The sequence below is a fragment of the Stegostoma tigrinum genome, chromosome 1 (assembly GCF_030684315.1).
Source record: "Stegostoma tigrinum isolate sSteTig4 chromosome 1, sSteTig4.hap1, whole genome shotgun sequence".
Classification (NCBI taxonomy): domain Eukaryota; kingdom Metazoa; phylum Chordata; class Chondrichthyes; order Orectolobiformes; family Stegostomatidae; genus Stegostoma; species Stegostoma tigrinum.
Window position 1 is genome coordinate 16,760,660 of NC_081354.1, and position 13,451 is coordinate 16,774,110.

A 13,451-nucleotide genomic window follows, 5' to 3' on the forward strand; every position below is an offset into this window, starting at 1 on the left:
ATTTTCCATCTTTTGTCCTGATCTCCCCTCAAACAAGGGAGTTACAACAGCAATTTTCCAATCATCTGGGACTTTCCCAGACTCCAGTGACTTTTGAAAGATCACAACCAAAGCCTCTGCTGTTTTCTCAGCCACCTCCCTCAGAACTCTGGGATGTAGCCCATCGGGGCCAGGTGATTTATCAATTTTTAGACCTTTTAGCTTTTCTAGCACTTTCTCTTTTGTAATGCCTACCATACTCAACTCTGCCCCCTGACTCTCCTTAATTGTTGGGATACTACTTCCTAACTGTGAAATGGCATGTACATAAGATAATGGTGGGCATTGCAGTTGAACTTGAGCAAATTGCAAAGCCAAGGTCATTTCACAAGCTTCAAAATCTCCCCTCCCCTTACTGCATCCCAAAAGCAGCCCAGTTCGTCCCCACCTCCCTAGCCTGTTCTTCCTCTCACCTATCCATTCCTCCCATCTCAAGTTGCACCCCTATTTCCTTCCTACTAACCTCATCCCACCCCCTTGACCTGTCCGTCACCTGACCCACACTCAGCTCTACTGGCTCCATCCCCGCCTCTTTAACTTGTCCGTCTCCTCTATCCATCTTCGGTCCACCTCACCCACTCCCTATTTATTTCAGAACCCTCTCCCCCTCCCCCCTTTCTGATGAAGGGTCTCGGCCTGAAACGTCAAAAAGCTTTTGTGCTTCTAAGATGCTGCTTGGCCTGATATGTCCATCCAGCTCTACACTTTGTTATCAAGGAATGGAGGGATTTTTAAATGAGAATTTATAGCTTGGTCAAGAACAGAAGTTTTGAAGTGAAGGGCAAAAGATTAGTGGAAATTTTTTAAAAATGTAGATGCGTTCAGTGCGTTCAGGTACCTCGGAAATATTTTGACAGCTTGTTAGTGCTTTGAAATGCAGTTACTGTTTAACCATGGGAAATGTAGAAGCCAGTTTATGAGCAGCAAATTTCCATAAGCAGTAAGGGAGCAAATGACCCCATAAACCAACTGTTCTATGGCTGGATTGCGAGTTAAATGTTGACTGAGAAACCAGGAGGCCACCTTTGCTCTTATTTGAATATCACCACTGGATGTGTAATGTCTAGTTGAAGTCTTCTCTAAATGACGGCTGCGCTAACAGAGCACTAGCCCTTGGCATGCATTGAGTTGGGTCGAGGGTTACAGGCTGACAGTTCTGGGGTGACAACTGAGCCCACAACCATTTTGGTCTTAGTCAAATGAGTCAAATTTAAACACCTACACAAGAACTGTGATGTGGATGGCAGACAGTGGGGTTTAGCTTTGCAGAACACATGCTTGAAAATTTCAGATATGGGGGTAAAGTAGGACTAGCTGCCGATAATGTGCACTTTTAAACTCTGTATGAGAATGTGCCTGGGAGAAGAGTTAGATGATCAGTTCTGGGATACGTCTATCCTTTTCACTTGTAGCATGCAGCTTGTAGTGCCTGAGTTTCAGCCTGCTGTAGAGATCGGTTTGTACTGGAATCTGACATGAAAAAATGTGCTGTTTTAACTAAGTTACTGGAGAAATTGACACCATTTCACAGCTTCCTCCATGTTTTGGAAATAAGGCCTTGGCAGGATATAGAATTGGAGCATATCTAATTTGATAATGAGATAACACGATGTGAAGCTGGATGAACACAGCAGGCCAAGCAGCATCAGAGGAGCAGGAAAGTTTGACGTTAGAATAGTCTCGACCCTAAACGTCAAACTTTCCTGCTCCTCTGCTGCTTGGCCTGCTGTGTTCATCCAGCTTCACACTGTGTTATCTCCGATTCTCCAGCATCGGCAGTTCCTATTATCTCTAACTGATAAGTTTGCTTTTGATGAGGGTAGTTTTTTGAGACAAACGATAATGCTTAATTTAGTCTGATAGAATTCTGCTGATTGAGCTGTTTTAATTGCATTCACTGGTATGAATTGCATCAAAAATAACCTGGAAAAGTGAATTTTAAACAACAGTTTTTCACTGAGGCTTGGTCAGCTCTCATTTCCAGGCCTTTCTACAACTTAAGCCGGTTGCACTAGGAACAATTGTTTAAACTACTGATGTCACAACTTGGCCAGTTGTTAAGCTGTTGTAAGGAAAAGTAGTTCCTGTCCCTATCTGAGATAACAAAGTGTGGAGCTGGATGAACACAGCAGGCCAAGCAGCATCTCAGGAGCACAAAAGCTGACGTTTCAGGCCTAGACCCTTCATCAGAGAGGGGGATGGGGAGAGGGAACAGGGATAAATAGGGAGAGAGGAGAAGGCGGACTGAAGATGGAGAGAAAACAAGATAGGTAGAGAGGACAGTGTAGGTGGGGAGGTAGGGAGGGGATAGGTCATTCCAGGGAAGATGGACAGGTCAAGGAGGCGGGATGAGGTGGTAGGTAGGAAATGGAGGTGCAGCTTGAGGTGGGAGGAAGGGATGGGTGAGAGGAAGAAACGGTTAGGGAAGCAGAGACAGGCTGGGCAGGTTTTGGGATGCAGTCGGGGGAGGGGATGAGCTGGGCTTGTTTTGTGATGCAGTGGGGGGAGGGGAAGAACTGGGCTGGTTTTGGGATGCAGTGGGGGAAGGGGAGATTTTGAAGCTGGTGAAGTCCACATTGATACCATTGGGCTGCAGGTTTCCCAAGCGGAATATGAGTTGCGGTTCCTGCAACCTTCGGGTGGCATCATTGTGGCACTGCAGGAGGCCCATGATGGACATATCGTCTGAGGAATGGGAGGGGGAGTTGAAATGGTTCGCGACTGGGAGGTGCAGTTGTTTATTGCGAACCGAGCGGAGGTGTTCTGCCAGGCGATCCCCAAGCCTTCGCTTGGTTTCCCCAATGTAGAGGTAGCCACACCGGGTACAATGGATACAGTATACCACATTGGCAGATGTGCAGGTGAACATCTGCTTGATATGGAAGGTCATCTTGGGGCCTGGGATAGGGGTGAGGGAGGAGGTGTTGGGGCAAGTGTAGCATTTCCTGCGGCTGCAGGGGAAGGTGCCGGGTCTGCTGGGGTTGGAGGGGAGTGTGGAGCGGACAAGGGAGTTGCAGAGAGAGTTGTCTCTCCGGAAGGCAGACAAGGGTGGGGATGGAAAAATGTCTTGGGAGGTGGGGTCGGATTGTAGATGGCGGAAGTGTTGGAGGATGAAACGTTATATCCGGAGGTTGAAGGGGTGGTATGTGAGAACGAGGGGGATCGTCTGGGGGCAGTTGTGGCGGGGACGGGGTGTTAGGGATATGTTGCGGGAAATGCGGGAGACGCGGTCAAGGGCATTCTCCCACCTCAAGCCGCACCTTCATTTCCTACCTACCACCTCATCCCACCTCCTTGACCTGTCCATCTTCCCTGGACTGACCTATCCCATCCCTACCTCCCCACCTACACTCTCCTCTCTACCTAACTTGTTTTCTCTCCATCTTCGGGCTGCCTCCCCCTCTCTCCCTATTTATTCCAGTTCCCTCTCCCCATCCCCCCTCTCTGATGAAGGGTCTAGGCCCGAAACATCAGCTTTTGTGCTCCTGAGATGCTTCTTGGCCTGCTGTGTTCATCCAGCTCCACACTTTGTTATCTTGGATTCTCCAGCATCTGCAGTTCCCATTATCCTGTCCCTATCTGGTTCAGTTTGTAACCTTGATATTACCAGCTAATAAGCTGATACCTATCACTTTTTATATTGTGTGTTTTGCCACCAAATCTACAAAGATTTCCCCTCTATCATGTTCAGGATTCAAAAGATTAAATATCAAATAAGATTATAGTTATTTTGTAATTTAAAAATGGAAATTTCTATTAGAAAAAAACAAACTTCTGTAGCAACCTTTCTGTGCAAGAATAATGGAGCTATCTAGACAATTTCTTAGGAGGTAAGAAGTCTCCTCTCATGCCATTTTATCTAAATAAAACTTGTAGTGCTGCTGATACTTTCAGAAGAATGGGCAGTTTGTTTCCCTCCTTTAGTCTGCTACTAGATTAAAAAAGTTAATTACTTACTTTTTTAGATCTTGTTAAATACCTCCGTTGCAGTTTGTATTATTACCACATTATGGCCTTGTATTCTACTAAAGGATCCTTGGGCTTGATTGTACTTAGACTCTGAAGCATAGTGGACAGTAAGCCAAGATATTATGACTTCCTGACCTGCAATCAGTAAAGATAGGTGACAACACCTCCTCCACGAAAATCATCAACACTGGTGCTCTGCAAGGATGCCACCTCAGCCCCTTACTATACTCTTTATATACTTTCAACCGTGTGGCCAAATTCTGCTGTAACTCCTTTTACAAGTTTGGTGTTGACACCATTGTAGTGGATTGGATCTTGAACAATGATGAGAGTTCAGAGGAGAGAGCTTAGTGGCTTGGTGTAAAGACAATAATCTCCCCCTCCATGTCAGCAAAATGAAAGAGCTGGCCATCGATTTCAAGAAGCGGAGTAGAGGACTCGCTCCTGTCTGTCTGAATGGTGCAGAGGTGCCGTTGGTCGAGAGTTTCAAGTTCCTGGGAGTAAGTATCACCAGCAATCTGTCCTGGTCCATCTATGTTGATGCTAAGGCCAAGAAAGCACACCAATACCTCTCTTTCTTCAAGAGGCTAAATAAATTTAGAATGGCCACAATGACTGTTAGCAATTATTACAGATGCACAACAGAAAACATCCTACCCAGATGCAATATAGCTTGGTATGACAACTGCTCTGCCCAAGACCACATGAAATTACAGAGAGTTTGTGAATGCAGCCTCGTGCATTACGCAAGTCAGTCTTCCATCCGTTGACTCCATCTATTCTTCCCGCTGCCTTGGGAAATCAGCCATCACAATCAAAGATCCTTCCCACCCTGGTTGTACTCTCTTTCACCTTCTTCCATCAGACAGAAGATACAAAAGTTTGATTCAAGAATAGCTTCTTCCCTGATGTTATTAGACCTTTGAACAGATGTCTCATATTAAGGTTGATTTTTCTCTGCCCTTTTCTGTAGCTGTAACAATTTTCTGCATTCTGTTCTATCATCCTGATGTACTTATGTAAGGAATGGTTTGCCTGGATAGCAAGCAAAACAATACTTAACTGTATCTTGGTACATGTGACAATAATAAATCAAATCAAATGCGCTGTAATTTGGCCAAGTTGGTATTTTATGTTCTGAAGAAGGGTTACCAGACTGAAATGTTAACTCTGATTTCTCTCCACAGATGTTGCCAGGCCCGCTGAGTTTTTCAGCAGTTTGTGTTTTTGTTTCTACTCATAGCTAGATTCTGGTGTGATGTACTAATATTCAGCAAAGAAAAAACATGCAGTCAGCCTTGCAGTTTTTTTTCTTTTTATTAGGAATTGCTTGCTTAAATTGATGAATTTTTAGTTGCCTTTGTATTATGTTTGCACATTTTTACTTTACAGGTTAGCAATTTGAAGAAAATATTGAAAGGAATTATGGATTATTATCATGAGGTGAGATATTTTGAAAATGTTTAGAAATAATCGCCATATATACAAGTCGTCCGTGGGCTGTGAACGGATTCTGTCCTTGAGTCTATTTGCAAGTTGTCTGCAAGTTGGAGCAGAATGCAGGACGATATAACATAGCTGTTCATAAGTATGAGGAAATGTTTGTCAAATCTTGAAAATTGATATTAATACATCCCTTTATAGGATTATATTCCAAAAGCATAAGTATTCTTAAGTCGGATGTTCGTAAATCGTGAAGTCCCTCTACATTTTAAGGCTTTCAGTCTTAGCTATAGAGAGTTTGTGTGTGTGTGTGTGTGTGTGTGTGTGTGTGTCTTGTACTTGCACAGGTGCATGATGATCCGAAATTGAGTGCCCCAGTTCTTGCACTATATTCACAGTATGGTTTTCTGGTTAGGCTTGTTCAGCTGCCCACAGCTATTGGGAAACGCTATTTTCTAATGTTTACCAGTGCTGTTTTTTACGATGAGATCAGAACGCAAGGTGCTATTTTAAAAAGTCATGTTCTCCCAGTTATGATCGAGGGATTTCTTTGTACAGGCTCCTCACTCCACCATCACCATGAGCCATTTCTTGGTTCATTTCACAGATGTTAATACTTAAAGCTTCATAAATGTACGGAAACAAGTGCTGCATGACCCCGTCAGGTATTGTTGAATACAACAAAAGCCCGCAATTGTCCAGCATTGTTTTATGTTTCAGATTCTGTAAATTTTAGACTTATTTCCTTGTAGTTTTCCAAAGATAGTTCCCATAGAAGAAGATCGTGCTCGTTTTTGGAATGTTCCATCTGTATGTTGAAGGCCTTATTTTGTAGTTTTCTCCCTCTTCCATGTAGATACAACCTGTCTTCTACCATAGGCCGTTTGTTCAGCTGTAAATTTTAAAATCCTTATACGTCTCGAGTTAGCCCATAGTTAAACAACTTGTGCTTTCTCTTCCAAAGCAATTTCTTGAAAACTGGATGTACTAAAAGTAGAACCATGTAGAACAAAAAAGCTGGTTAAAAAATAAACAGACAATAATAGTGAAATCAATGCCAAGCGCTGTTCATGAATCCTCCGATACTGAAGCAACCACATCCGTGTGCACCATAATCTGGACTGTATCAGCGTTCAAGCTGATAAGTGGCAAGTAACATCTGCGCTAACAGGACAAAATCTAACCATGACCCCCCCCCCCCCCCCAAACTTCAATGGTATTGCCATCTCCGAATCCTCCATTACAAAACTCTTGGGGATTACCATTGACCAGAAACTGAACTGGAGCAGTCGCATTTAAATATTGTGGCTACAAAAGCGGGCCAGAGGCTTAGAATTCTGCAGTGAATAGTGCACTTGCTGTCTCTCCAAGTCCTGGCCACCATCTACAAGTCAGAAATCTGATGGAATACTTTTCACTGCTTAACACCATCCTAGAAAAGCAGCTCAGTTGATTGGCACTCCATTCACTGTCTTCAACATTCACTACATTCACCAATGATGCACAGTGCCAACAGTGTATACCATCTACAAGATGCACCGCAGTAACTCATGAAGGCTCCTCTGACAATGCTTTCCAAACCTGCGACCACCTCACCTAGAAGGACAATGGCAACAGATATACTTTAACATCGTTGACTGCAATTTCTCCAAGCCAAGCACAGTTCTGACTTGGAACTGTATCACTGATAATTCCTTGTTGCTGGGTTGCAATCCTGGAATCTTGCTGTGAAAGCTCTGAGAGTGTCCCTATTCTCCAAGGTCTACAGTGGTTTAAGAGGCTCACTTCTACCATCTCCATGTTAGGTGAGGACAGGCAATAAATGCTGGTCTAGCCAACAATATGTACATTTCATGAATGAATATAAAACAAAATATTGTCTTCTCAAGGAGATAATCTGAATTACAGAACTTTTTAGACTTTTATGTCCTTTAGACCTTTAATTAAAGTACACAGCATTGAATTTATGCTCAACATCATTTATTTTCCATTTTACCATCTTATTTGAATGTTGAATTCACCCTACCTGGTTTATACACGTTGTTTGGTATTAAGACGATGTAACCCTGTTTTATGTATCTTGAGGAGGAGAAAAACTGTGCCAAAAAAAAACAAGCTAGCTCTCTTTGTTCTTACAACTGAATTTTAAATGTTATATGGACCATTGGGTACATACCTAAAGTCCGCTCAACACTGCATGAGTGTTGAGAATATGGAAAACTTTAAAGCATTTGCTACATTGGATTTTGTACCTGAAATGTGTGTTTTAAAATTATAATTCGAACACCCGCAATGAAAATTCTAATTTTAAGGATAAACTGTCATACTTTTTATGGATAAATTAATGAAACACTTCCCGAAACTAATTGATCCTTTGGACGTTTTGCACTAAAAGCATTTAATCAGTGTCACAGCCGACTTCAGAGCAAGTGAAATGGAAGAAAGAATAAATTAGGCAAATGCTGTAAAATTTGACTTTCAGCAGACGTTATTACTCACAGTTGGACTTGAACACACATCCTGGTCCAGAGGTAGGGATACTATCACTGTACCACAATGGCCCCGAGTTTCTGTAGACACACCTTCTGGAGTAATCTGTCCAAAGTAAGCAATTAAACATCAAAACTGGAACTGTATTAACATGAATCACTCTCTCAGGTGTATTTTTGATTGTTGTATCCAAGGTTTATTCCTTCCATTCATTTGGTAAAAAATGACAGTGCTAACTTTTTAATTTAATCTGTTCTACAGGTCTTGGGACAACAGATTACAGACTTCCCTTTGCCAGATGTTAATATGATCGGAGAACACTCGGATGCAGCAGAACTTGGACGAATGCTACAGCTCATTCTTGGCTGCGCTGTCAACTGTGAGCAAAAACAAGGTGAATCAGACCGATCTGTGATAGCCTGTTCGTAAGACTTTTCAGTGTGTAAGGACGTCATTGTGGTTACTTATAGTGACTGCAGATCAACTAGTAATTCTTGGCTGTGAAGCACTTTACGATGCCCTCAGGATTTGCTGTGTACTTTATAAATTGAAGTCTGTTTTTTCTAAGCAACACTTGATATATCTTGTTTTGTCTGAAAAAACATCTAGAGTAAATATTGGAGAATATACAGCTATATTATGGTATATATGTATTAAATGGAATATGGCAAAGAAACCAAAAATATTATAGATGGTATAAAGACAACACAACAGAACATGATTCAAGTTTTTATAAGTGTGTAAATAAAAGAACAGATTATAGAACATAATATATGAAATACAGAAGAAGATTGCAATTGACTTATTCAAATCTGTTGTGTCATTCGTACGATCACAGCTCATCTACTTCATTTCCACCATTCTGCATTATTCTCACATCTCTTCAGTCTCTTAGTATGGAAAAGCTCTGAACCTTGTCTTGAATATGCTTAAATGTGGAGATCCACGATTCTCAGTGGTAGAGAACCCCCAAAGATTTGCAATCCCTTGAGTTAAAAAGTTTCTCTTCATTCAGCCCTAAATAGTTGACTCCTTATTCTGAGTCTGTGACCCACGTTCTAGATTTCCCAGCCAGGAGAAATATTTTCTCAGCATTTACCCTATCTCCCTAAATTATTTTATCTGCTATTAGATCATGTCTTATTCTTCTGAATGACAGGATATTTAGGCCTTGTCTCATCCATTTTTCCTCATAGGGCGCTTGCTCTTCAACTTTTCCTAGCAACATGGATAATTTTGCACATGAACATATTATACTCCATCTGCCATGTTCTTGACAACATACCCTGTAAACTTTTCCATAATCCTCAGGCTTACTTTGCCACTTCATAGCAAACTTGGATACATTACACTTATCTGCCATTAATATTGATTAAAACCTGGGTCTTAGATATTTATAATCCATCTGGAGCCTCACTAGTAGTGACTTCAACATCCCTAATATAGACTGGAACCTTCTAAGTGCAAATAGAGCAGATGGAGCAGATTTTGTCAGGTGTATCCAGGAAGGATTTCTGACTCAATATATAGATAGGCTGACTAGAGAGTAGGCCATATTGCATTTGGTGCTTGGCAACAAACCAGGCGATGTGTCAGATCTCTCGGTGGGAGAGCATTTCCGTGATAGTGATCACAACTCCCTGACCTGTACTATAGTCCTGGAGAGGGATAGAAGCACACAAAATGGGACACTATTTAATTGGGGGCAGGGGAATTACAATTCTATCAGACAAGACCTGCGCAGCATAAATTGGGACAAGATGTTCTTGAGGAAATGCACGACAAATGTAGAGGTTGTTTAGTGAGCAGTTGCTACAAGTACTGGATAGGTTTGTCTCACTGAGGCAAGGAAAGGATGATAAGGTGAAGGAACATTGGATGACAAGACATGTGGAACACCTAGACAAGAGGAAAAGGAAGCATACTTTGAGGTTGAGGAATCAAGGATCAGACAGGGCTCTAGAGGTTGATAAGGTAGCTAGGAAGGAACTGAAGAATGGACTCAGGAGAGCTAGAAGGGGGTCTGAGAAAGTCTTGGTGGATCAAGGAAAACCCCAAGGCAGTCCAATAGAAGACAGAGGGTGGTAGTAGATGGAAAGTATTCAGCCTGGAGCTCGATCACTAGTAGTATTTTGCAGGGATCTGTTCTGGGACCTCTGCTCTTTGTGATCTTTATAAATGGTTTGGATGAAGAAGTGGAAGGCTGGGTTAGTAAGTTTGCTGATGACAAGAAGGTTGGTGGAGTTGTTGGCAGGGTGGAGGGCTGTTGCAACCTGCAACAGGATATTGACAGGATGCAGAGCTGGACGAAGAAGTGGCAGATGGAAGGCAACCTGAAAAGTGAGAAGTGATTCATTTTGGAAGATTGAAATTGAATGCAGAATACAGGGTTAATGGCGGGAATCTTGGCCGTGTGGAGGAACAGAGTGATCTTGGGGTCCATGTCCATAAATCCCTCAAAGTTGTCACCCAAGTTGATAGGGTTGTAAAGATGGTATATGGTGTGTTGGCTTTCATTGACAAGGGAATTGAATTTTAGAACAGCGAGGTTATACTGCAGCTCTATAAAACACTGGTTAGACCACACTTGGAATGTTGTGTTCAGTTCTGGTCGCCTCATTACGGGGAAACATTGTGGAAGCTTTAGAGAGGGTGCAGAGCAGATTTACCAGGATGCTGCCTGGATTGGAGGGCTCGTCTTATGACAAAAGGTTGAGGGAGCCTGGGCTTTTTTCATTAGAGCAAAGAAAGGTGAGAGGTGATTAGATAGAGGTGTACAAGATGATGACAGGGATAGATAGAGTGGATAGCCAGAGACCTTTTCCCCAGGGCGGAAATGACTGTTATGAGGGGGCATAATTTTAGTATGAATGGAGGAAGGTATAGGGGAGATGTCAGCGGTAGGTTCTTTTCACACGCCCACCACGCTGTGTAATGTGCTGCTGGCAGTGGTAGTGGAGTCAGATACTTTAGAGACATTTATGCGTCTCTTGGATAGGCACATGGAGGACAGTAAAATGTCGGGTATGCAGGGTAGTTTGATCTTAGTAGGATTATAGATTGGCACAACATTGTGGGCCGAAGGGCCTGTATTTTTCTATGTTCGAGTTACAGCTGACCAAATTTGAAGATGTCCTACATCTGCTCGCACTCTGTCAAATGCTTTATATGAATTAGAGTACCTTTGACAGGCTAAGCACAACTTTTAAGTTTTAACCTGGTGCATTTACCAGTGGCATGGTGGCTCAGTGGTTAGCACTGCAGCCTCACAGCACCAGGGACCCAGATTCGATTCTAGCCTCGGGTGACTGTCTGTGTGGAGTTCGCACATTCTCTCTGTGTCTGCGTGGGTTTCCTCCGGGTGCTCCCGTTTCCTCCCACAGTCCAAAGATGTGCAGGTTAGGTGGATTGACCATGCTAAATTGCCCATAGTGTTCAGGGGTTTGTGGGTTATAGGGGAATGGGCCTGGGTGGGATGCTTCAAAGGGTGGTGTGGACTTGTTGGGCCAAAGGGCCTGTTTCCACACTGTAGAGAATCTAATCTAATCTAGGTTTTTAATTTAGAGACAGTGAAGACTTAAGGAGATCCTTGATGTCTTTAAATTCTGCATAGTAGAGTTAAACAGAATTCGGTTTACGTTTTATGAGTTGTGTCCATGTTTTCAGGAAGTTGTCTATACAAAAAGGTGAAAAGTAGTGGTTTAGATTGTGCTAATGTTATTTATTGTCATAAAAGTATTATGTATCATTGAGAGTCACTGTATTAACAACAAAATTCCTCATTTTAAAATCTTAAAAATCTTCAAGAAGCATGCTTCTCCTTTTTGTATAGATAAATTGTTTGTTTGTTTCTTCAATACTTCAGAAAGCCTATGCAGAATCCAGAGCTGCAGATGTAACCCCTTCGATAATACTCCCAATTCCTTGAGTTTATGTATGTTGGAAAAAGCTTCCTTATTATAATTTAATTTGTGCTCTAGAGAAGTAGCAAAATATCACCTTTAATTTATTTTTCAGAACAAATACAAACTATTATGATGATGGAGGAGTCTGTTCAGCATGTTGTCATGGCAGCCATTCAAGAGGTAGGTTGTGTATGCCTATACCCCACTTCAGAGTTACCATTTGAGTACTTCATTTTGCTATAACCCATAGTTCTTTTCCAACTATACAGATGCTGTATCGCTACTTGCCAGTCGGTAGGTGAAGCGACGGCCCAGTAGTATTATCACTAGACCGTTAATCCAGAGACCTAGGTAATGTTCTGGCAACCTGGATTCAAATCCTGATGCAATTAGAATGCCATCAAAATCTGGAATTCAGAATCTAATGATCATGAAACCATTGTCAATTGCTGGAAAGAAACTATCTGGTTCACTAATTTCCTTTTGGGAAGGAAAACTTTGGTCCTTACCTGGTTTGGTCCACACATGACTCCAGACCCACAGCAATGTGATTGACTCTTAACAGCTTTCCGGGCAATTAGGAATGGCCAATAAATGCTGATTTAACCAGCGATTACACCCCAGGAATGAATTTAAAAAGAAATTGAATGAAATCAGTGGGTTTTTACATAAATTTAATGCTGGCAACTGCTATTTTAATCATGAAAAAAATGCCGTAATTTGCTGTATTTTTCCCTGTATAAATCATGAATTCACAGAATTTTTTCTTTTCTAGTTAGTTGAAATGTGGATGCATTACATTATATGGTTATATCTTTACCCATAGGCTGACTCATTCTTGTACTAAACACCAGAAGATGCACTTTTAAATATTGGTTTGATAAGATTGAACTTTCTTAATCACATCCTAATTGTTATTAATACTCCTTTCCTAGACACAATTTTGCTGCTTTCACATTGCCATCATCACCAACTCTCTTCAAAAGCCTACCACAGAAGCAAAAGTTGTTAACATTTGTGTTGAGAGTCAACTGTATAAATATTTATAAGATCTGTACAGCTTCATAATGGTTAAGCTTAATGAAAATATTTTCATTAATCAATGAATGATATTAAAAAAAATCAGCATTCATGTTTTTTATTTATTTGCAACGTCTTTTTCAAATAAAACAAAGAAATCACAATTACTTTGGTTCTCATGTAGCTGAGCTCATTTCTGAAGCAGAAGTTGAAGTACCCTCTCTGTGACAGGAAAACATTATCTCAGATTGACGCAGCAGTGCAGTATTGAAGGGTCACTGAAGTGCGATCAAATAGTCAACACACTATCTGTATTCTATCGGTGAATGAAAAGAACTCTAGTACTATTGGAAGAAGAGAAAAAGAATTCTGTCATAGTTTTGGTAAACATTTATTCTTCAGTCACTATCTTTAAAGTAAAATCTTAGCTTGTAATTTGTCATTGTAGATTAGATTAGATTCCCTACAGTGTGGAAACAGGCCTTTTGGCCCAACAAGTCCACACCGCCCATTGAAGCATACCCCGATAACCCAGACACCCCTGAACACTACGGGCAATTTTAGCATGGCCGATCCACCTAGCCT

At 41.6% G+C, this 13,451-nt stretch overlaps 1 protein-coding gene across 6 annotated transcripts in view; it reads left to right on the forward strand.

The window, feature by feature from the left end:
- Positions 1-13,451, forward strand: part of hook3 (hook microtubule-tethering protein 3) — a 92,164-nt gene that overhangs the window by 13,293 nt on the left and 65,420 nt on the right. For all 6 annotated transcript variants that reach the window (XR_009447247.1, XM_059654777.1, XM_048522395.2 and 3 more), the window contains exons 4-6: positions 5,401-5,451; positions 8,203-8,335; positions 11,959-12,026. Coding sequence is in view for 5 of the 6 variants with exons in the window: in XM_059654777.1 (XP_059510760.1) it covers positions 5,401-5,451; positions 8,203-8,335; positions 11,959-12,026 (252 nt within the window). In the remaining variant the exon portion in view is untranslated. The remainder of the gene's footprint in view (positions 1-5,400; positions 5,452-8,202; positions 8,336-11,958; positions 12,027-13,451) is intronic.